The sequence below is a fragment of the Aphis gossypii genome, chromosome 1, assembly GCF_020184175.1.
Source record: "Aphis gossypii isolate Hap1 chromosome 1, ASM2018417v2, whole genome shotgun sequence".
NCBI lineage: Eukaryota > Metazoa > Arthropoda > Insecta > Hemiptera > Aphididae > Aphis > Aphis gossypii.
The window spans coordinates 26,438,978-26,466,107 of NC_065530.1; the positions used below are offsets into that span (position 1 = coordinate 26,438,978).

Below are 27,130 nucleotides of genomic sequence, written 5' to 3' on the forward strand. Positions count from 1 at the left end.
CCATTATTTTATTATACACACGTGATACTCTATAATACTATGACATGTATATCTTTCAAATGGTGAATATTTAGAAAATATAACTTGAGTTCTTTAAAAAAACTGCACATAATATATAGGAGTAGTATTCTGTTATTTTTCCGATATACTCGTACATCGATTCAATATTATATTATTCGAAATTCAGAAACTATAAATAATCAATACATACATAAAAATAAAAAATATACATTTTTCCCAAATACCAATATTTTATAATAGACTATGCGAACGGTTTACTAATTGATTACTTGAGAAGTTTATTATACCATTCGGGGAAACCATGCAAATAAATATAAGTGTACGCAACATACGGCTTATACCCATGTATAGCACTTTGCGCATAAGACATTTTATAGAATACACGCCGTATATGTATATAATATATATATATATTATATACAGGTGCTTACTCTTCGCAAGGGGATATCGCACGTACACTAATAATTATTGCTGATCGGCAATTTTCGACGTCTGTGGTTGGCTGCAGTATATAGCATGTTTGCTCTTTTCAATGTACGACCCACCTTCCACCGCACAACAGACATTTCCGTCACGTATAATATATACATATAATACATATACAGGGTAGTAATCACGCGTAACAATGATTACGCACTGGCACGAATCGAGAAATTTGCAGACGTACGTCAAAAATGCGTCGACATTTTTTTTCGCGATTCACCACCAACACAGGATTATATAGTTCTGGTTATTGTTAGTAGGTATCGAGATTAAAATTTAAAATGTATATAAATGCCTATTAATATTATACGCGCAAGCCTGCAGGTCAGCGGAACCGCGAAAATGGAAACGTTTGCCTTAGGCACGCGTACATCACATCATCTCTCTTTCTCTCCCTATGTATGTGTAATATATTGATGTATTGAAGTATGTATATGGATAAATAAATTTGCTGGGGGAATTTCCGAAAATTTAGCGTAGCGTGCGCACGACGTTGAAAAATTAATCGGACCACCGCCGCTGCTACCGCCACCATCCGTCTGCGCACACGACCGGAACACACGCCGAGGGAGGAGGTATAAACGGTGCACTCGTATAATTAGAACAGCTGCGCCCCCTCCGATTAATTATCTGACGTATGCACAACACAAACACACGCATGCAAAAACACAAACGGTGTAGTCGGTGTATACATAAAATAGTTTTTGCCGTCGTCGTAGCTATAGCAGAGTTTCCTGCGCTCGCTCGGCGCTGCTCACCTGCCGCAACTTTTAATTGGAATCCCTTCGCGTGTAGACCGAGCACAGTAAGCGCCGACCACCCAGCTACCGCAGCACCACCCCCGGGGGACCAGAACGTCGATGAAAGCCGACGAAAGCTGTCTCATAACACAATATTACAGATTTGAATACGATAATAATATATTGTTACCACTGCGATTGATAATAATTATAAAAACTGAACACAAGACACAAAATATAATATACTTATACATAGTATATAAAATGGTATCTATAAAATGTATGTTACACGTCCTCTAACGAATATATATATATTTTTAAATTATGATTTGAAAAATAAATCATAATGAAAAAAATATCATAATCCCACGGACTAATATAGAGAGTAAGATTATGAGATTTTTGTAAATTGATCGATGTGATATAATTTTTGGACCACTGTTTTTTTTCTTTAAAAAAAAACAGTGGTCCAAATGCCAAGATGAACCGAACGAATTATAGGTTTATGTACAAAATAATACGGTATATTATTATAAATATACATGACAGAAACGCGACGCTGGTCGATAATATCTATGTATGTATTATTGTTATTAAACTATTATTATTTATTACAATTGCCACTTGTTGTTTATTCGGTTTCTAATGCGAGTTACTAAATCATTTTATACCGTGGTTGACACGGTTTTTTTCTATCTCGTATGTTGTGATTAAAATAGGTAGCATGTTAAGCATGTAGCATGCTTAATAATTTCCAACAGCAAGACACATTACACACATGTTACCATATAATATTGCGATGGTAAGTTATACGAAGAGATTTTTGTCATATTATAGGAGATTGATTTTCTCCACAAATTGTGTTTATATATCTATCTACGATTTACTATGTATAATAATATTAAATTGTTCGTACAGTCAATGCACACATTCAAATAAGTAATTTTAAAGCAGTTAATATAAATGCAAATATTATATTAAAAATTCAGACCATGGTTCTATTTTTTTTTTTTATAATTATGTTATGTAACTTTTTAAACTAATTATAAAAATCTTAAGTTTATCAAAAACGTCTATTTTTTACATTAAAAACATAATTTCGATTCCCGGTTTAACACATTTTCAGCTATGTTTTAAATTTTAAATATATTTTGGAATAAAAATGATTTACCTATTTATTTTTCTGCTATATTATTTGTCTATATCACTTTTTCTATTATCACTTCACGACTAACCTAACCTTAATGTTTTAAAATATAGGACCTATCACTCTATAAATAAAAATAGTATTTTTGTTTTTTAATTTACTCTACAGTAGTGTCCTACTATACAATAGCAAAAATGAAAACTGCGAAAAATGTTTCAAAAAAAAAAAAAAATAGTAAGTATGGTTTTCAACAAATCAATATATTTTTGGCAATTACTAATTCTATTATAATTCAAAAGATAAACATCTACCTATTGAAGAAAATGAAAATAATTTACTTATATAACACTAATTTGAATCGATATCCATTTAAAATCTTTTTGAATTTATTTGTAATAATGAATATATATTAATGCATGCTGCATATATATTTATTAGCAGTGCCCAAAATTTACATCTTTATTGTTTATGTCCTAACTAATTAATTTTTTTTCATTTTAATGTTTGTAAATTCTCAGTATTATAATATAACTTGTATAGAAGTTTATTCTATATAACAATAATTAAAAATTTAAGTTAAACTATACTTTATCGATACAACTGCGATAAAATATAAATTATATGGTTAAAATTATTTTATGGAACTTAAATATATATATATATATATTATATATATATACCTACTAATATTACAGAAACTGGAATTATAATTAAATACATTTTATATACACGTAATAACACTACTATATAAAAAAAAAATGTCACGGGAAAATAAAGTAAAGTGCATTCGGCAAGGTAAAATATTTTACTTTTATTTTTGAATTTACGGACTACGGTTAAGTGTAGGTTGCAATTATAATATGACGTATAGCTGCAGCCATTAATATATTGCAATGTTAATATATATATATTATAACCCCTACCCGAAAAGTTATTAACTAATGGATTGCGTTTTCTATACCTCCCTGTGCTGATCGAATCACTCAGATATAACAATCGCTAATAAAATGTTTATTGAAGAGGAAAATAATTTTGCATTTCAGTCGTTTAAATATATTCATTGATTTTTTTTCGCCTTTTTAATGCGGCATTAAAATGTCGTCAGTGAATGTTCATCCTCGCATTACACGCATTTCATCAGCGTGTACGTTAACAAGATTCTTTTACTATAATGTCATCAGGCAGACAGACAAGAATACGCGTTGTGGTTCAAAATAAAGTATATATAATATATTATAATATCATTTATCCAATACAATAACTATGTATTTATTTAATATTAAATAGGTATAATAATATTATTAATTATTACTTTTTACAAAAATTAATATTAAATTGTATGGTTGTTCAGGTTGTTGATTGAACGATTTTATGATTATAATTAAGTATCAAATTTATATTTATATATATATTATATACTAACTGCCATCGTCAAAATTACGTGTTTATATTTAACATTATCACGTAAAAATATTATTTTTTCTGTTATACTTACATAGATCTGTAGCATCGGTCCATTTGTAACCCAACAACACCAGTAGGAAACACAGCCAAACCAAATTGATCGACATCATTGCTGTTGTGCCATCAGACTCTTCACAACTACCAATTCATATAATACGATCTGAAACAATAACAAAAGTAAAGATCAATGAGATTCTAATCGTCGCCTCCTTAAAGTATTAAAGGCATATATAGGTACACAAGCCGACAATAAGGATTGTGTTTCCGTCATTGTTTTTTTCGCTCATTATAATTATCTACACTACACACCATTGCTGCTCTACCGTAAATCGGTTTTCTATATATTGATTATTCTTATATGTTATACGTATAAAGTGCCGATGACATTTGCATATACGTCTCTGCTGGGCGCCCTTTATACTCGCGTTCGTTCATTGTATTATTAATAATAATATTATACGCACGCGCGTTAGTGTATGTGGTGTGTGTCTGTGCAGCAGATAATAAATGTTATATTATATATATTGTAAAATTCTCTTATGTGTGTTGACCAACAGGTATTAATAATGTGCGTTCTCATTGTGTTATTACGACACGAAAAAGGAAAAAAAAGAAAACAAACGTTCTATATATGGAAAATTAAGGTCAATTACACTCTAGGAAAAAAAATATTTATACAATACAAAAGTACTTTTTTGTGCCGTGCGCTACACCACTCTCTCTCACTCCGTATACGTATATTATATATTTTTTCATGTTTCGAGTGTATTGTTAAAACAATAACAAGTTTCTAAGCGCTGTTCCACAACATATACTGTACCTCAGTGATATGCAAATGAACGCGGTTTAAATTTTAATAAAACTCAGCTTTTAAATACCCTTTTGTTTTATTTTGTGATTTAATCCAGCTTTAAACCTTCTTGACCGGGCATTATTGTTATTATTGTAGTAGCTAGGGGGATGTTTTGAAAGATTTAGTGTGGTCCCTATTGTGCGTATAACGTACCTATACATAAATGTGCATATAGGAAACGGCCATCGTCATTCGGACGGACCGGTTGAAATATTTTAATTTATCGAAAACGAGACGGCGTACCACTGTGCGGCGCCTATGAGTACGCATTATACGATTGTTCACAGATGGAATGGAATGGGTGCGAGCATTATAATATAATAAAATGTCCTACATAGTACATAACTATATATATAGGTGGGAAAGTGCTTACTCGGAACACGTCTCCTAATCATACAGTTGAGACGCGAAGAGTACTTACACATATCCATGGATTTACACACACATATATATTATATATATACACATTTCACTGTAATACAAAACTACTGTGTGAACCGAATCAAGATTACTTCAATATACGATCAGACAACTAGTAGGTACTCGTACTCGGATGATGCGAATAAAGATGAAAGGCATTGGCGGCGCGTGGTAGGTACGCAGTGATATTATTGCTTTAGTACCTATATGGAGTAGCATGTTACCGTACGAAATATTTCGTTTATTATTACAAAATAGTAATAATATAATAGTACGTGCATCAAATCAGGAATCGACAATATTACAATCAGTTCCGAAAAACAATTTCAATCACGAGATTAAATCCAACCTACTCGAATGAACATCATATTTATATACAAAGAACACTAGTATAGTGTAGTACCTACATTTATTATACACAGTAATATATAGATGAGAACTTTCACCGGCGGAGCACGAGAATTAATATAATACATATATATTATAATATAATATAATACAATATTATATTATAAGATATCGCCGACTTAAATTGATCACAACGCTCACGAATTATCAACTTTGACCTCGCCGGTCATCGCTGAGATTTTAAAAACGGTTGCTCGGTCTTATTATATTATTATATTGTGATACCGACAACGGCCGTCAATGTTGTTATTATTGGGTGTGTACGATACCTGACAGCGACGGGTCGTAATTATACGGACACAGAAAGAGTGGTAAACCAGGGTATACGTTATATTGACGAGGTGTTTCCCAATTTCAATGAAAAAGGATACCGCCCGGTCTAATTGACGGTTTACACCAGTTCTTCCGAAAGGGGTAAACGAAATTCGGACGTTTTCGTTTATATATAAAAAAAATAATCATAATCGTGATTATAATACGAAGGAGTAACCGTGTTTACCACCTGCGGTAATTAAATTTCTTTGTTGTAATTATCCTTTATAGACGTGAACCATTTGGACGCCGCCGCCGACAGACATAGACAGGTCGCGAAGGATAATTTTTAAGATAATTGGAAAACACCTCCAACGCACGGTGTCGCGTGTGTAACGATGTACGCCCGGGGTCAATATGTTATGTTATACATATATTCATGCACATGATGGGCATTGAAAATTCTGAGGAATTATAATGCAGGACATAACTATAGATTGGACTGCCGAATGAAAAGCATGTATGTATAAAAATATTTTTGTCTAAAGTTTTTAGCATTTAGTTTAATTCTCATCTCTTATTTATAAGCTAAATTAAACCATGTATTGTACAAAAGTATCATTATCAGGATGAACGCGTTTAAACTGTTTAAAGGTCTCATGCAGAACTTATATTACCCGAGGACTTCGAACCGATTATTCATCGGTCTCCGGAAAGACAATATGATATGATATTATGCACAATGCTGATTGTTTTAGAATTTCCCACGTTTATTCGACCGTCATTCGATGCGGGTGCATGATGGCACTCGACTACTCTGCATGATGAGGATGCATCTATTAGGGTACAGATTTCAGTATCCATATAACCGATACATACGCAACAATTATATATTCTATCATATTGTTTTATGATAATTACTACATAATAATAGTATTTATATAGTTATGTTATTTATTTATTTTGAACACGAGATATTGAATTATTTCAAGTAATTAATTTTTTTTTTTTGAAAAATTATACACTATATACACCTATCAAAAAATATAAAAACAAAATTATTCTAAAAATTAACTAAAACTGTTGCTATTTTATAACTCAGCGTTTTTTTTTCAATAAAATTCATCTGTGAAAACGAGTATCATATTACGTAAAAAAAAATTATCTTGTTAAGATACACGAGTGTCGTGTGCTGCGATGGCGGACACCCATACACAAGTAAGTATAATATTATACACATACGACTCGTTTCCGATCGTCAAATGTGCTGCACCAAGAGAGGAGGGGAAAAGATAGAGTATATAAAGAGATGACGATATTTTCGTCGTGGTTTCCCGTCTCGACATCGAACCCCTGTACGCATAACACGGGAGTTATGAAATACGTATGTATTTTTTTATTATTTATTATTATTATAATTTTTTTTTTTTGTTTCACCCCTATTAATATTCGGTTCGTCTCGCTGCTGTCGACAAGACACGGCCGCGTGTTTGTACCCGGATGATCTGATAAGTAAGTAGAGCAACGGCGACGACGCGGTGCGTCAACATGGCACGCTGTGCAGCACATGCGGCGCGGATAAAAACCCACTGAAAATTACACACATATAGACTAACTCTAATTGCACCTCCGTACGATATTATTATCGTACTAATCTTTTACTAGCTCTATAATTAGAGCGGCTTGGTGATAATATATAATCAGATTATAATGTCGTGGGCGCGCGCGTACTTTTATTACATAGGTACGCGATACGCGCCATAAAGTCAGAATGATGTTGACGAAACACGCTCGGGGTGTACGAAAATAAAGTTTAGATAATACGCGCGTATTTAAAGAACGCCTTCTGTAAGACACGATGCGTGTTAGCCGACGGATGATAGTATAATATAGGTAGGTATAACCGTAAATGGTGTAGGTACACATAGGCGATGTCTGGTAAGTTTTCTAAAACAGCGTACAAATAAGTACCTAGCTCTAAAATATCCGCTCGATATACCTATAATATACGGCAGTTTATATTATTTTTAAGTGCATTATTTTTATACAAGTTTTTTTTTTTACATACGCTGCAGAATATGTATATTATATAATATGTAAGTACATAACAAAAAAAATTATAATCCTTGAGGGTTTTCAGGTCACGATATTATGTTATTCTTCGAGGCTCCATCGCATCGTCAGAAATATTCATAACTACGCCTAACTAGGGCCCACAATATACTATTTATATGTTTATTAGTGGGTCTCTCTTATGGACATATACGCCACTACATCGACTGCCACTTATGTAGTATACGTATTTGAAAAAAATAGAATACTATCTATTTTCGACGGACATACACACACAATAATAATATAAAACCAAGTACCTATATTGCCGAAACGCGGAAAATAACCTTTTGTATACTTTATTTTGCTCTTTTACTTCCTTATTTCACAATTTCCGGTTTACTAGATGCTTTTAAATCGTCTGTGCGTAATAATAAAATAAAATGTTACGTGTGCACAAGACGATTATAGATTAGGCCGATCCAAGAATCGGCCGTTCAATTTGATGAGGGGAAAATATAAAAACATTTTCTCGCACGCGGCCAACTTGAACGTTTCGTGTACTTAAACGTTTAGATTTTGCGTCGGCGCCTGCAGCTGTCGCGTGTACATTGTTTTACGCGAGAGATGTGATAACAACCATGCACGACGTACGCTGTCCGAAGCATTTAATTTTTTTTTCCGTTTTCAAGTAATACTACTTATCAAACATGTTTCATTTTAGCCAGACGGCAAACACGCGGCGTTGGGGTCAACAACAACGGGAAGACGGGGGACGGGCGTAACGGCGATGAAGACCGATGCCGCCGTAAATCTACGCCTTCGTATCCTATCGATTATTTTAACGACTTGTTTTTAGTGGACGTCGTGATGCGTGCAGAGCGTACAACTCGGCGGTTTGTCTTTTAGATAAAAAAAAAAAAAAGACGAAGAAGAAGAAGAAGAAAAAAAAAATTACACGACGGTTTTTCGAAGGGCTGGAAAACATTATATAACCGTGGTGTAATCTCGGCGGGGAGCTCGTTCCTTCGCATGACCGGACGGTTTTAATGATTTATCCGTCTGGCCCCGCGCGCACATTCGGATATCGTGTCGATATAATATAATAATATAATATATAATATACAAAATATAATATAAAGCGCGTTGAATAAACTAAATCGCGTGGATAAGCATATATTCGAGAGCGGTCTACATCATATAATAATAATATCGCGTACGACATGGAGTGGTATAACTCGTATATGGAGGTGCACACATAGATTACTGGACAGACGTCAAATTTTAATGAACCTGCAACGCAATGTTTTTTTATACATTTATTTATATAGAATACACTGAGACTTGAGAGTGAACGCCTCTCACCCTGCCTGCAAATCGAGTTTCTGCAGGTTCATCATTGACGCTCGGTTCAATCACAAATACAGTGACATGACCGTATAGTACCTATATAACAAGTTAATTTATTTACTTCAACCGGATAGCTATACTATCATATTGTTCGGCAAAAATTTACCACGATTCAATTCTATTATTTCATTATTTTTTTTCTATTTCTATTTAGATCCAATAGTTAACTGAATATATTTTTTGATGTGATCATATACATCACTCTATACAGATAATACTTACAGTCAAGTTTTCTGTTTAAAACGAAATAACTTTTAGCGACTTGAACCAAACCCGAGCGCTCGTGTCACTCCATCGAACCTTTTCCGACGTTTTCTACCCACGTTTGAGTATATTATATTAGATATATAAAATGTAATATGTATGACTGTAAAATAAATCCGCCAATAATAATATAGCCAGTATCGAGAGTGGTATATATATATTATACAGTACTTATATAGAATAATATATTGTTATTCACTCACTTCAAAAGGTCTGTCCGAAAATAATATTAATTAACGACGACTACCGTAGAGAGCGCCCCTCCACTGCGTCGACGAGACGTCTGCAGTCGGTGGCGGCGGTAATTTGTCACCTTCACCTGTCACCCGTTTGTCGCATGATTTGTCTTTCGTTAACGTCACGCTCGTGTCTACCACCGCGCCCTGACCCCGACCGACCGTCTGCACCACCACATCCTCTTCATACTACTACTAGTCTACCACTGTACACCAACCTGGTATATTCACCGCTATAGCTCCTCCTCTCATCTCGTCTGCAGCCCATACCGTTAACCCACTCTCTGCCGCCCGAGCGTATACATATTGGATTACTTTTCCATTACCGAAAAAATGTTTTCAACTCGACGACTGCTTGTTATTTTTCCATCACACAGCTACACCACGCACCCTTCTCCACCACCCATCTGTCACTGATACGCCGACGTTCACCCGAAACACTTCAGCAATGCAGCTTTTGTTTTTCTAGGATTACTTTTCGAGACGACCTCACATATACATCGATGACCGTTAGCACAAATTCTACGATATCCTATCATACCAACCCACGCCCACTACTGCCCCCGAATCGTAGCGTATTCAAAACACTTCAGTAAACTTTGGAACTATATAGAATATAGATGGACTTATAAAAATAATATTATACGCTATCTGGCGTATATCTTTGTTATCATTTTTCTTCTCCCCTCTATAAACGTTACATTGAACGTGAATATGTTATATATATATACATATAAAGGACATAAGTACACACAGACATATTTACAAACATACACTACTGGTAATATATAGATGGTATGAATATTGTACACGGAAACTTTTACGCCCAAATCGCCCTGCTGGGATTGCCGTGTCGTTTTATTTCTTGATCGATTGTATTATTTGAACACATTATAATTTGACCATTATTTATTCAATTACTATGACATTCGTACAACGATTTTATCAATGCCCATCCTCATTTTTTAAATATTTATTCAGTGCCTCTGTAAGAGTACATTTTATATTATATTTTAAGTTCTCATGCACAGTAACAGCTAATATCTAAAAAGCAATCCGGATTATAGTACACTATATATTATATATATATATATATATTGTATGAATAAGATTGTTAATATTGTTTTTATATTTTGCTACAATTCGATTTTAAAACAATTAAAATGTTAGCAATTTTCGTAAAAAATACCCAGCAAACGTTTAAAATAGAAAAGTTATTTACTCGAAAGCGGTATAGAAATCAGCTTATAACACGTGCGTGAGCACATTCGACAACCGAAGATGTCTGGCGTGCGAGCTGAATGTAAAATGAGCTCATGCACGCTTTGAATACATAACGAAATCGAATTTCTTTCTGTTTTTCCGAACTTTTCAATTACATCAGCAAAACCCTTTTCTGCGCTTTCCCAAAATAAGAAAAACGCATATACACATAACCCAATCTACGTATACATAATATTTTATTGATGCGCGTACGCATCGCGTTCATAATATCATGTAATACAAGACGGCGGTCGGTGATATATATATATATAGGTATACGTATAGCTAAGCATGTACCTACAACGAAATTGATTAGCTAAAATCGTACGTGTCGTCTATTATATAAGGTCATTTGGGAAACAATTACATTATATCGTATCCACTGAACCTGTCATTTGTATACTAATAAATAATAATAGTATATAAACCTGAACTATGTAGGTATAGGTGATAACTAATCAGTAATCAATAAGCGGTCGAACGGCTATACTAAAAGAGTACTTTAGTGTGTTTCGCACAATGCCGCGCTGGGCGTTTCCTATACATATATATGGTGATTGAACATACGGTTAAAAAAAAAAAATAGAAAAATTATTGATTGGTGTTTTCACTCGTTAAAAGGAAAAATAACTACCGAGTTTTTTGATGAAATACGGAAAACGAAAAACAACGACCAGTATTTTCGATTTGAAAGGGTACGCTGCTGCGTAGTTATGATAATAATCGCGCATACCTATACAGTATATGACCGTCGGACACGCGGCGTTCCTCCCCTCCCTCCCTTCACCATATATCGAGTTTGGAAACACGTGTAAATACCTCGTATATTATATTGTAATATATAATAGTATATATCGACTCTATCCGGGGGGTTGAGATAAGATCGCGCGTGCGTAGTATATGTATAACCCGTGTAATGTGATAAAAATATGGCATGGACCTACACATACGAATACACCAAACGTGTATACACAAGCATTGGTGGGTGGGTGTCTCGTCGGCGATATGATATTATAATATTGTGTGAAAAAAAATAACAATACCTAATAATAATAATAACATTACATATTTATCCAAACGCCTCGCGCGTGGTTCGGGACCTGTCGCTGGACAGAAAACTCCAACAGTCATACACATACACTGTGTGTGTTTACTGTTACTGTATATATATATATATATATATTATATATAATATATATAGTAATATATAACACATTTACACGTAAACCGGGCAAGTTGCTATACCTACCATGAAACTTATATCATATGAATACACAGTGCGACGGCGGATTGTTGTTTATGTTACCGACGACGCGATATAATACGAAGACGAGCGCATATAGGAACGTCTGCACCGTACAAGCGTTCCCTATCCTCTACACTCAGATAATATAACATTAAATATGCTGAAGTATTATTATCGTTATACGGAGTGTATATATGCACACAGGCTTATATATACTCGTCTGTTGCCGTTCCGAGTAGGACGTTTGGTTAGCTGCCGCCACTGACTAGCCTCTGGGGAGCGCGTATTATATTATTTACTATTTTTTATGTGTGTATACGTGTGAGATATATAGGATGGGCACCCACACCGCACCAGTGAGTAGGTATATACTACTACTACTTCTACTACCATTACTACTACTACTAATAATAATAGGCATCATACAATTGCGAGCAAGGTAAGTTATTAATATTTATTTAATTTCTAATATTATATATTCGAATTGTATTCTCGATTTTTTGTATAGTTATATACAAAATAATACGTTATAAATGCATAAAAATATGTTATGAACATTTTGCATTGTAAAACAACCTAACCTAACGGTGCAATGCTACGGGTACAGATTAACATTTGGTTTTTTGGGAACAGTTAGTGGTGATGAATTCAGTTTAGAATATTACCGTTTATTACATTAAAGGCATCAAATAACCGTTTTTAGAATTTATCAGTTTCCTAGAAAACGACGAACACATGCATACAGGCCTAATCACGAATGACTTAACTGAGATTTGCATGGAATTATTTTTTAATCAACGTCTTTCTAAGAATATTGATATTATAATCCAAACTTAATTCAAAAACACTGCGTAGTTACATATTGTACCTATTAACTAACTATACAGTATACATACTGTATATATTATTTAACTACAGACAAATAATAAGTCGACTATTTTGATTGTGTATTAAAAAACCAACTAAGTACCTAAAAGATTTTGGTTGGATAAAAAGTAGAATCTAACCATTCTTTTATTTAATGTTTTAATATAAGATAAATATATTATAATAATATTATTAATTTAAAAAAAAACTTTTTGAAATTTCAACCATACAACTAGTTTTATTTTAATCAAATATAAGTTTGATTCTGTAAAAGCACATACTGTGTGAAGGGACTATAATACATATTATTGTACTTAAGTATTGGATACCCGAGTTGATTAATTGACGATTTGTCCATGTCCCTTGTATTGTGTATAGTGTAACGAACAACATACGCGTATACAATTAATTCGCAATCAAACGGCCCAAGAACACGGGGACGGATTGACATCGGCTGTGTAGGAACAGTTGGTAGTGATGGATTCAGTTTAGAGTTTTCCCGTCCATCTGTCGCTCGAACCGGGTAAACCAAAAATCAGCGGTGGCCGAAGGTTTTCGTCATTTTGTTTTGGTGGCGAGTATAAATAAATTGAACAGTAACGAAGCAATAAAAAAAAACGAAAAGGCAAAACGTAAAAAGTGAAAACGATAGGCCTTGCGACCCTCATTGCTCATAAAAAAAATATCGGATAGAATCGTAAAATATATATATATGGTTTAACGCGGTTTCGATCCCACCAGGGTCCGTTGGGAAATCTTTATATACGCATAATGTATACGATCAAAGCATCTACGGGTAAAAATTCTACAGCTATAAGTGAACCTACATGTGATTATAGAATTTGTAAATAAATATATTTATTACACTGAATATTTTATTAGGACGTTTAGTGTTTGACGAACATTAATTGTTTTTAGATAATTATCTCAAGTATTATACATATTTATATTTAATTTATAACTTCTTACTAACTTTAAAATAACACTGTACTTGTACAAAAGCGTTACACATAATATTATATTATAAAGTACAAGTAATATAACAGCTTAGAAAAAAAAAATTAAAAAGTAGATCTTACTGAACATTTTATAGAACATATTGTAGAATAACAATATGGTGTTGAGATATTAAAAATATGCAGCTATATGGTCACTAAAGATAAACTAAAAAACTAAAAATTAATTTCTTAAATTAATTATCACATAGAAAGGGTTAAGTTTAGTATATGAGATTGAACGAACTATGTGTTATTGTAAATATATATTTTTTTAATTTTACGACGCCGTTAAAACTTGAGTTCGGCGATAAAAGTAACAGTACGGCGACGAGGGCTCAAGACGACGTCCACGTGCATTACACAAATTATATCGTACGACGTACAGCTTTGAAATTTAAATGTAATCGTATATTTGTTCTCAATACTGAACCAGATGAAAACATAAAATAAAAAATACGACGCCAATAATTAAAAAAAATTCCTGTTTTTATGCTAACAAATAATATTCTGAATAATATGGTCCATTGTGTATACATATTCACATAAAAGTATGTACCTACCTACAGAGTAGGCCGCGGCGGTGAATTTATAACTTCACGCATATTTTTCAAATGCACGTAACTGACTTAAAATTGGACACTAATAGTTCTTAGTAATACAAATAGTATTTAGTAATTTAGTTAAATTTCATAAATGTATTTATAAAAAAAATATTTTGTTTTTATATTTTAAAATTATTTTAAAGAAATCTTACATCAAAAAAAAGTTTATAAAATATATTTAAAACATATATTGTCACCGAAGTATAATTTTATACATAAATATCGACCGTTTTGATTTTACAGTATATTGTACTAAAAAAAATTAAACAATGAGTTTCTATCTAAATAATATTATTCAATAATTTATTAGGTTCAAACAAATTTAAAATCACCTTATTTTTTAAGAGTGACAGAAAACATAGCAAAGTAAAAACTGGTCAAAGACATAAGAAACTAGAAAGAAAATTGTACAATTCTTATAACTATCTTGCTACGGTTTGGGTATCTAAACACACTACACAGTACACACATATATACGCTATATTTTGAATTGAAAAGCATAAATTATCCATGTTTCGGGATATCTAACTACGTCCGATAAGGCCAGAGGCACAAGGAGATTACCATCGACGTTGTGCACCGAAAGAAAGCGGTTTCGAAAGAGAGAAAAGTATACGGTCCGAAACCGCCCCATGGGCTCTCCTGGAGTGTTCAACAAGTATTTGTGTTTATTGATTTATCGTAATAACCCACCCACCGTAGATCGATCATCTCAACACTTCGTGTGATATACTCAAAATATCCGGCCCCTTTGGCACAAAGAGTTGTACGTTTTCAATCAGCACAAAATGTATACCCTATAAGGACCCCATAAATACCAAACTATAATATTAACGCGTGGGACGGATACCATATAAAGGTATAGGTAGATAAACATAATATTGTGATCTCGAACGCAGGTTACTTAAAACTAGATCACTAATATAAGATACTTAGTAAGACGGAAACAAATACCGAATTTCACTCAAATCCTCGACAATAAATGTTAATACGATTTTTAGCAATAAATTGGCAAGTTAAATTTAAATAAACATTTGTTTTGTCAATGATAATGTAACACGAACATTAATATGTTAATGAGTATATATAATGTGTGCAATGTGCATACATTGATTTATGCATGTTATTTTTATGAATAGTAATATTATGTTTTAATTATGTCTATATAGTATAGTTATACGTTTTTATTCTACAAAACAGTGAATGCAGATAGTAATTAAATAAAGTATAATATTATATAATGTGCATTGCCGCTACATGTAAAGCTACATATAAATTCTATTAATAATTGTAAGTATATACAAATGCTCTAGATTAAAAAAAAAAAACATGTTTGTACTTATTTTAAAACATAATGTTATGAGCATGACCAACGAGCGAGAAAAGGTATAAAATATAAATTACACATAGTAGTTGCATGTACTCGTAATATAAATATATGGACGCTCATTGAGTATTTCTATTTCTACAGTGACTTTTACGAATTTGAATTATTTAAGTGAAAATGAATAAAAGTTTCTAAAGTATATAAAACTACTATACTAGTATATATATATATATATTGTAAATGGATATCATACAGCGAAGATCGATTGGTACATTTTTGTTGCAACCGAGAACCATGGTAATGGTTTCATTTAACATTCTAGAAAGTTCGTCGTCTTTGGATCACACGAAAGGAACGACGGCAAGACGGAAACTTCTAGATCGGGGTGAAAATAAACGACGAGGGTGAACGAAAGAGATAAGGAAGAGCCAATTTACCTACCTGGTGGCAGCCCTAATGAATAATGTATCATTCTCTACCATCCTTTACGGTTCGTCAAGTATATATCTCACTTATAAAAACACCATAACGAATCACCGATATACGACCTGGGCAAAAATGGGAAGCTGCGATCAAACACATTATTATTAACAAGATAGTTTTTATTTATTTATTATTTTTTTAGTACACTGGGCACTGGGCAATATATAATATGAATTCAGCGGTAAAATCTATTTTCCCCCATCCCCTCCCGTATAAAACCCCAAAGACATAATCAGTGATTGATGTTTGGCCTTCCATTCAATTTTCGAATAACGTCCACAATAGGTGGAGGTCGACAATCTGGGATCTCAATTGTTTGCGTAACACGTCATATCCTGTCGGCCGAACGGTAAAGGATTTCTTATAATCGGTCGCGTATTCCCATACACGCGTTATTAAGACAGCTAGTGTGTCCATCCGAATACACAATATTGTTTTTTTTTTTTTTTCTATAAACCGATTTTATCCAAACAGATCGTTATTTTTGAGCAAATGATAGAAATAGTGGAAGGTGCCAGCGTTTTTGGAATTGATCCAATTTTCAGTAATCTCAGTAACTAATCAACTTTAAAATGATTTGTTGTTCTAACTGATTTTAAAAGAGACCGTTTAAAGTTTTTGGATTATAATAGTATTCTAAAATTAAAAACAAAACTAATTAATTAGATTAGATTAATTTTTGTTATGAGCGTGAAATCATAATATTAAAGGAACAAACAAGCGTATTAAAATAAAACTTGCAGCACGAAAAAAATAAATGTTATTTCATTTATTAAAGTTGAAAATTTATTTAGGTATATTTTATCCAAATTAAATTGAATTAGAAAGATTACAATTGTTATTGAGTTAAATTTTTTTAAGCGAGGTGTTTATGGAAATTGTAAAAATATTCATAATTCATTCGCACTGGAATAAATAATTTCGGACCGGTCGCAATAAATGTGGGCGGATTACGGTTGTCGTGCAAAAGCTATCGTGCAATTATTACTATAAACACAAGGCGAAGTAATTATACGAGAGCAACATAAACCAGATGGTATCGACGCATATATCTTCGGTCAGTAAATTACAGACAAATTGGACGAATTTGAGTAACCTTCTTCGCCGCCAGCATGACAAACGTTTTACAACCGGAAACGTTAATTCCGTGTTAAATCGCTTCTAAATGATAATCTAAACTCATCGGGAAAAAAATCCCTAGGGCTTTTTTTTATTTGAACCTTGTCGTTTACACGTTTTGTTGGCACGCAAAGATAATTTTATTTCTTTAACACTATTTCGATTAAAATTACTCTGGGTTCGTTATTCTCATCATTCCTGCAGTACTTAAACAAATATGTGAAATGTATACATACATATATATATTGCAACTATAGCTACTCATAAATGCATTCGAGTAAATATGTTTTTTTTTTTAATACATGCGTGATTATTGCACATAAAATATTATGTACGATTAAAAAATAATCATCTGTTAAGATAATTATAATAATACTAGTTAAACCATCATATCAGAAAATTGATAAATACGTTCTTCAATCAATATAGTATGTACCATATGTTTTAATATTATTAGGTATTATTGTTTGTTATACTATATACGTTCCTAAAACCAGTGAAACGAAGAACTTATCGTAGTCCACACCAACTGATAATTTTTTTCATGTACAGATCACCGAATTATCAAATTAAATTAGTTAATATCGATGCCGGAGTCCATAGATACCGTATAAATATTACGGAATATGATGGTATTGCACAGCTGCGCACACGAGGTCAATAAATCGTAGATATGTGTTGTGTGACGCAGTCGAGGAAACCATCATTGCATTTGAGTGTACAAACTATAAATCCTAGTGACTTGGAGAGACAGCCGTGGTCGAATTTCTTGTAAAAATAATAATAGGCACACTATTATAAATTATAACAGAGTACATATTAATGAGGTGCGCATCGGGTCGCCACCTACCGGCGCCTGCCTGCTGCAACTTCTCCGGTGCGGTTAATCGTTCCGCCACACAGCACCGCGACTACTTTGCACCCTCATTGCGTCTATACTTAGAACTAGGGATGAGACCACAAGAAACATATACTTTACATATATATTTAGTAAATATTTAGTTCGACTGCCATCGCACGCACGCGTGTGCAGTATATTATTTGACACTCACGAGTGATGGTAGGCATGTCGAATCTTAAGTACAATAATGTACAATATAATACGATAGTATAAACGGTTCAATCCACCTATATTATAATCATCATCGGAAATATAATACAACGATGATGTAAAATGTGTGCTAGAAGTCTAAAACAAAAACTCGTAATCTGCCTAAAAATACATTAGCAGCGATCTATACAGGGCATTACATAGCTATTATACAGTGCTGCAGAGTACACTATAGCTAGTTCCGGAATATTATAGTACTTGCACGGACAGTCGACTTGATGGTATAATGTGCATAAGATCGTACGTGCGTGCGTGATGTATGTAAGACAACCGACGCATTGCACTGTGCTACCGGAAAATACTTGAACCCAAGTCAAGAATCCGGCTGTACAACAACGTTTAGGCATTCGCGCTGCCCTCGATCTTAAACGCCCTTAAACGCGCGACAGATTCGGTTCGACGATCCAATGGAATGTTTTCAGTCGAATTCCCCGATGTTGTCGCGTTGCGAGCAGATCATTGTCGGCCGAATGTGCAGTTAATTTTATACCACGTGTACATATATATATATATAACATGATAACAGACGTCGGGACTCGAACAAATCGATACTAAAATATATGGTTTTGTATAAGTTTTAAACTTGATTTATAAAAACAGAGTACGAAAAATAAAGACGTAGGTAGAGAATAAAACCTCCCACAGTGCTTAAGTTATGTATATGCATAAACATACTAAAATATAAATAATGTATGTGAATTTAAAAATCAATATTATATGTTATTATTATTTATACTGATACACAATTTACCGTAAAAAATCATCATTACGTGTAAAATTGCACATCCTGAGCCGACTAAAGTACGCCCGACAGTAAATAAAACAAGATTTAATAAAAGTAATAATAATAATACAGCACCATTAGTGATGATTATTATTATTATTAATGAGAAAACTAGGTACTTATATTGTCAATTTCATAATAATAATATAGTATATTTTCTCATATAGTCATAAATTCAAATATTGTTAATTTATAGTTTGTTATAACCAATGATGTATTGTATTGATAAATAATTATATAATACTAAAGTGTACTAAACATGTATAAAATAGCATATACTATATCAATTGTAATATTTTGTGATTGTTATTTGTGATTACAACTTTAGTGTCTAGAAATAATTTACGTACTTTCACAACACTGTAAAATGTACAGGTAGGTACTAAGTACTATATATTATAATATATTCAATAAATGCTACGATTTGTACGTACCGCCAAGCACTGCGACAACAATATGACTTTCGATAAAATATATTTCATATTATGGTCACGTAGATATATTAATATAATAATAACGATTGTGTTATACGTGAATAACGTATGAAATACTCGTAATATTTTCATCATATTATAAAACTGATAAATAAAAACTAAAAACACAAATTTAAAAAATAATATATAGCCATAAAGTGTACTATAATAATTATGTGTTGTAATATGAATATAATTTTTATGATAGATACATAATTAATTGAACATTTTTATACTGCACGTAGTCTTATGATATATATTGATTTTGTTTTATAAATACCTAATTATAAATTTTAATTCGTAATATTATTTGTTTCGAATAACGACGGCGAGATTTGTTGGAAACAAGTCGAGTCTTTAATACGATATGATCATTATTATCGTACGACGTCGTCTCTCAAAATCCGAAGGAGTCCGTAACGAGAAAGGAAAACGGGAGGGGAAAAATGCAAAACAAAACGAAGCCCCGCGCCGTCTCTGCAGTATTATAAACCGTATACCGACGTGTCCGGGGCACGGCATCCCCGGTTTTACGGATAAGATCGCTGTTTCAGCTTGGAAGGATTTATGTCCTATGACTGTTTACAGTGCACAATAATAATATATAAGCATGTAGAAGGTATACGTTACACTGCTTTTGGGAAACGATCAGACACAGCAACGTAACCGTTACGTGCCATGCCGGAATAGTGTATATACATATAGTACCTATGTACATACATATATTATAATATACAGTAGATACAAACTCCGCGTTCGAAATTTATTTCAGACCGTATATTCGCATTTATGCGGTTGTATCGTTTTTTTTTTTTTTAGATTTTATATACGAAAACACGATATTTTCGTGGCACGAGTGTCGCGTGGAAATTCGATTTTTACCAATATCATAAACTAATGAACATCTATTTCATGGAAACATTGATGTGCATTTGCACACGAAATAATCGCACAAAGGTTTGAGTTTCGGACGTAAAAGTTGGTCGGTCAGTTATATATTATTATTTTACCGGACGAACGAGCGAAGGAGGGACAGTTATACTGGTTCCGGAGGTTACGTTATATATGATTGATCGTTTTTGGGTCGCACAATATCTAACACATCTATAGATATATATACACGCACACGCACATCACTATAGCTATTTCTGGTCATATACCAATTTAATCGGTTTTCTTTCCCCTAATACATCTGGCGCCCCTTGTCAAAGGCTCCAGTCCAGCTTTTTCTCGAAATTAAACCACAAACGTCAAATATTTATCATTTATCTATATTCTAACATTTTATACCGATACTTTTACAGAATGTGATCATCGCATTTTCTTTAATACTTTTTCTATACAAAATGCAGATAACCCACAACAAATTGTGAACAGAGTTAATCAATAAAATATTACTGAAAACTAACCCCAAATTGGTATGTATGTCATATAATATTGACATAACAAATTAAATAGGTAATTTAATATATTTCTAAATACTGATAATAAAGAAATGCATTTTACTATATAATTTTTAAGGTTTACAACTGAGATTTTAAAGCGTAAAATAATATGTAATATTTAATCCAATGAATAGTTTTTTTATATTATTTTGAACTGAATACCAATGCTAAGTTCTTTAAAAGCGATTTTATTGTAATCCACAGTAAAAACAAAAATAATAGTAATATATTGTTTCTTAAATAACCCGAGGGAGAATTATTTCATGGGAATTTGGTTTTTTTTTTAACAAATGTTACCGTTTTAAAACTATATAATTATAACTAAATAGCTCAGAGGTCTATAAAACTTTATCGGGGCTTAATTTTTATAAATGTAACTAATATTATAAAAAAGAGAATTTTAAACAAAATTTTAGAATATTTCTATTATGTGTTCATTTTTTATTTAAAATATTAAGTGGTGGTTTGTTTTAGTGCGAAATACCGCAATTTGTCAAGTTCGTTTTAAGATACACAACCCGCATTAACCGTGATCCACTTTGTTTGCCACGTGTTTGCAAAATAAATTGGGTTTAACGATTAACTTTTATACGTTGTGGTTAGTGTACTAGAGCTCAGGCCAAAATAATAATAGTAATAATATTACCTAATAAAACTTTTACGTTCATCGAAAATGCATTGAAATCGTGTTTTCAACACAGAATTTAAACACGAATTTAAGTGGCTATACACGTACACTATACTTTCAATTTTTATTGTCCGTGGTTTTACGGGATACATTTTTAAGGCGTTTTCGAAATCGTGAATTTTAATCGCTGCGACAAATCGATTCCGTATTGTATCTCGCATATATTGGACGTGTCGAACGCCTGTTTTAGCGTTGTTTTACGTCTGCTCGGCACTAAAATTATCATTAAACGTTTGCGGAAAAATACGGTCTGTATTTCTACCACCTACTCGGCTACTCCTCCATTCTATGTTTTGTCCGTCTATAGCCAGATGTTCTACAGCAACAATAAAACGAATGACCGCCGTCACACGCACACTTTGGCTAGTTCAGCTAGGGGTCAATAATTAAATGCTTCACGACGTATATACAAGTAATATATAAATATATAGGAGTATATATATGAGTACGTTGCGACGCGAAGGGCAGACGATCGGCTTTCGATTGTTGTACTACACGTCCTTTTGTTTTCGCCGCTTATTGAAATAATTCCACAGGCCAATCCAACGAAATACAACGACACGCGTACAAATCAGACCGGAAATACAAAAACGTAATACGTACCGACTTCCGGCTGTATGTATAAAAAAAAACAGTGGATATGAAATCGCAGTCTCCTGCAGGCACAAATGTTCTGAAAATCGTATTTCCGAAGCGCAAAAACACGAGCAACGTTTGAACGACGCTCAGTGATCGCGACGGGATATCCGACGAAAACTTTACCCACGGTAAACACACACACACACACACACCCGCTAAGTGTAGTTCAAAGGATCGATAATAATATCTACACAACGCAATTATTACACACATATAACTATGTGTTAAGATCGTTAGGAATTATAGTAGAAATTATATTACTATATATATATATATATATATATTATATGCGGTGTGATGTCACGGTCGAGTGACAAACAGATACGAACACGTAATTAATTCGTCACTGATGTTGTGTGTGTGCCCGCACGATATACTTTGTATATATATATATATATATATATATAAATATATATTATTACAACTAGAGGAGATGACGGATAATAAAAAACTTCCTATACTAAGTCGACGGTGCGATATTCGTAGATGCATTCACATATAATAATAATATTATACACCCGCGTGAGGGTGGCGTCGGCGTTAAAGCGGATTTATATCGATCGTGCTCGAACGGGTTTCGTCACGCGATACATACGCTATAATGGTACACGTATTATATTATATGAATATTTTTTGTACACTGTTATATGTATTATTAACTACACGCTGCACGACGTATGACGTGCGCGCGTCACGCGACAACCGCCGCCGTCTAAAAACCGATATATTTTAATATTATAATTTATACGATGTGCCGCGTGTGTGGTTTATACGTGTAATAGATGCGTACCGACGGTGGCGTTTTTCGAGAGAAATCTCTGGCCACATAACAATATCATCACGACAAAAATTTATACAGGCAAATGAGAATAATCTTCTTTTTCGTGTCAACGGCTATCCATGGGGTTGCTTGAACAGTGTGACGAATGACGATTATGATTCCATTCCACCACTCTTTCCCTTGCGAAGATCCTGCGTGTGATATACACTACGAGCGGTAGCCATAATAGTATTTAAATATTTACTCCGGGATGTGAGAAATTGTCAAGCCAGCGATGGTGGTATTATGTAGATAACCGAATATTGTTTTACAGTGTGCCATCGAGTGCGAATCTTATTATCCAATAAAATAATAAATAACTTATATTATATATGTGCTTGTATATTATATATTACCAGTTAATATGTGTATATGCGCATGTTGTTCATGAAAAAAAAAAACACATTTTCGATTCTTTTTTTATATTATATATCGTAACACCGAATTCTCGAATGGTTAATGTATTTTATTCTCGATGAGTACACGATAACATTGTAAATACTTATTTTTTTTTTTAGATAATTAACGATTCCGAAGACGTAATGATGTACCATTTTGTTATTCTAACGCGTTCCGAGACGAGTGAATAAAACGATACTTTTGTACTTTTCCCGCTATCGTAATCGAAATTTTACAGATATCAATAGAAGGTAGTTACGAATAATCATAATAAAACAATTGAATAAAAACTGAATGCTCGTACCATCGTAATGAGTTCCTATAGAGTTGGTGAGTACAAAATGATGGTATAACTGCAGTATATGTCACTAGAGCGAATATCATTTTTCTACAGCTAATATTATAATGATTGATGACTCATAATAAAAAAAAAATATAAGTGTATATTATACATATATTATGTTATTCGTATTTGTTTCTAATAAGACAGCATCCATATAATATAGCAACGGTTTTCAAAAGAAAGAAGTTGACAATGCGTCCACCTCTGTCGGTTATATATTATAAATTACACAAACTAAGGGACACACATGCATATTATCATCAAACACATTACTTTACCGGCATAGGTAATATTACGAATGACGTCTCGACGATGTCGACGCTACAGACGACGGCGGCGTGTCTGTAAGGAACTCGCGTATATATTATAAATAATAATATATAATATTTCGTTGGATACGGGCTACTTCTTTATTGTGTATACGATTTCCCGGTACATAAATCTGAAATAAAACACTCTAAGCGCAAACGTACTATTATTTTACAGGCGATTCACCGTGAAGCACGTATAAATATATATATATACGTATCTCTCGTATTTATACAAATTTGACGGGGACACGCGTATTGCAATTTATTAACAGTCACATATAATACTCGCCGGCACAACAGCACGGCATATTATAATACTATATATAATATTATGATAATAAAGATCAAAATTATAAAGCTACTTTTCTCGGACAAGAATCGGCGATAAGTTCAGACATCGACCGCCGACTAGTCGTCACTATATATAATACATAATATAGTATGTATATTGTATCTTGTACCTATATAACATATTATAATATATTGTTATACCCACAATATGTATATTGTATATCATTATCGTATAATAATTGCATATTTGCATTTGTCGTGGGATAAATATATATATATATATATACAAGTGCAGTTGCAATATTTTGTGGATGAATCATTCGGTGTGTTAACTAAAGGTTTAAGACTTGCGGTACATACATTTATATATTATAATATAAAATGTATAGCTAGGTATATAGCAATAAAAAACTATATACCTATGCCCTATATATAAAAACTAGATGGGGTGGAAAATTATATAATTATTCTGAGGACAAAAGATGATGACGGCTGTTCGACGGATGCTAAAAATGCGTATATGAATACCGCGTACATGCGGTTGGAAGTACTCAAAAAAACGATGTGCATCAAGAGCCCGTCGTTGGTTCGAAGATTTTCGACATAATATTATATCCGCGCACCCACTTGAAAGGGTATTTCAAATATTATATAATAATGCCGAATATCCACACAGCTGCCTGGCTGCTGTAGTGGAATCGGACGGACATATACAGACAGACGGACGGGCGGAAAGAGTGGAGCCCATCCTGCGTAATATATTGTGTATAGTGGTATAATATATACATATTATATTATATATATGAGTGTGTGTGTGTGTACTCGTATAATGAACCTAATTGGGCAAAACGCTGCCTACAATGTGTATGCTTATATATGTGTGTATGTATTGGTACAGTGTAAATATACGACCAAGTACCGATGGGGATCAGGACAGAGAGGATCACTCACTCATGCAGTAGGTATTAAACCTAACAATATAATATAGTCTACCACTCGAGTCGCTCGCACACTACAATGCCATATTACAATTATTATTATTATACTCTATTCTGCGAGCGCTTGCGCGCACGCGTGTTTGTATGCTTTTGAGATTATTTATTTCGACCCCCTTAGTGTTCGAACCACCGCTGGAAAACACAATGCTATTATCGTTTCTAGATCCCGATCTGCGTAAGTTTGTGTCGATGCGCATTTCGAAATTAAAAAATTTTAGTCTAGAACACTTGATGGTCTTTAGAGCAGAGAGTAATTGGATAACTATATTGAAAATTATTTTTTTATTTATTATCAAACTTTAGAGTATACGGGGCCAAACACATCCCGTCACTTTAAATTTAACGCTTAGATCTGACGTTTGAATTGATTCAATAACTATAATCCAATTTTAAAAGGGACGATGATGACAGCTGAATAACGGAGAGTTGTTTTAAATTTAAAACATACATAATATGAACATCATAACACCCTCGCATGGTATTAAAAATTTCAATAATACTTTATTGGGAAATCATATTCAATATAAACAACGAAAGTTCATCAGAGATGCGCATGTATTACATTATATTTTTTTTTCCAATCGATAAACAATATATTATAAGTACCTAGTATATATTATAGAATGGTATGACATTGGTAACACACGATTATATTAATTTATACGTGTATAATTTAACATAACTATTTATACTGCAGTTAGTTGTATGATTCATGTAATACTATGTATTTAATTTGAATACTTAGAATTGATACCTGAACATAATGCTGTATACGGTTCACAATAATATAATACTACTAAATCCAAAAACAATGCATGGTAACGGGTTGGAAAACCTAACGGACGTCAGTTTAGAGGCATTTATGTACAGATGTATATACTTTAATAAGAGTGTGTATATAAAATATATAACTGTCTACCGGTTGATTTACAAGCCGTTAATTATACAGAATGATGTTAGCCCAACTATATATTCGAAAACAGTGGCCTAGACGGGGACGATTAATGTTTTATTATATACCTGGTTCGAACCGAAGAGTCGCGGTATGTATATATACATTATACAATATATAGGTACATATTATTATTATAATTATTGTTATTGAACATGTGTTTTCAAACAGTTAACACGTGGAAATCGGTTTCGATGTAATGAAAACAAAAATGAGAAATA

At 33.0% G+C, this 27,130-nt stretch overlaps 1 protein-coding gene across 1 annotated transcript in view; it reads right to left on the reverse strand.

The window, feature by feature from the left end:
- LOC114127487 (discoidin domain-containing receptor tyrosine kinase B-like) overlaps nucleotides 1-27,130 on the reverse strand; it is a 133,190-nt gene that overhangs the window by 52,021 nt on the left and 54,039 nt on the right. The window contains exon 3 of the mRNA XM_050197758.1: nucleotides 3,887-4,015. Within this exon, the coding sequence (XP_050053715.1) occupies nucleotides 3,887-3,965 (79 nt within the window). The 5' untranslated portion in view covers nucleotides 3,966-4,015. The remainder of the gene's footprint in view (nucleotides 1-3,886; nucleotides 4,016-27,130) is intronic.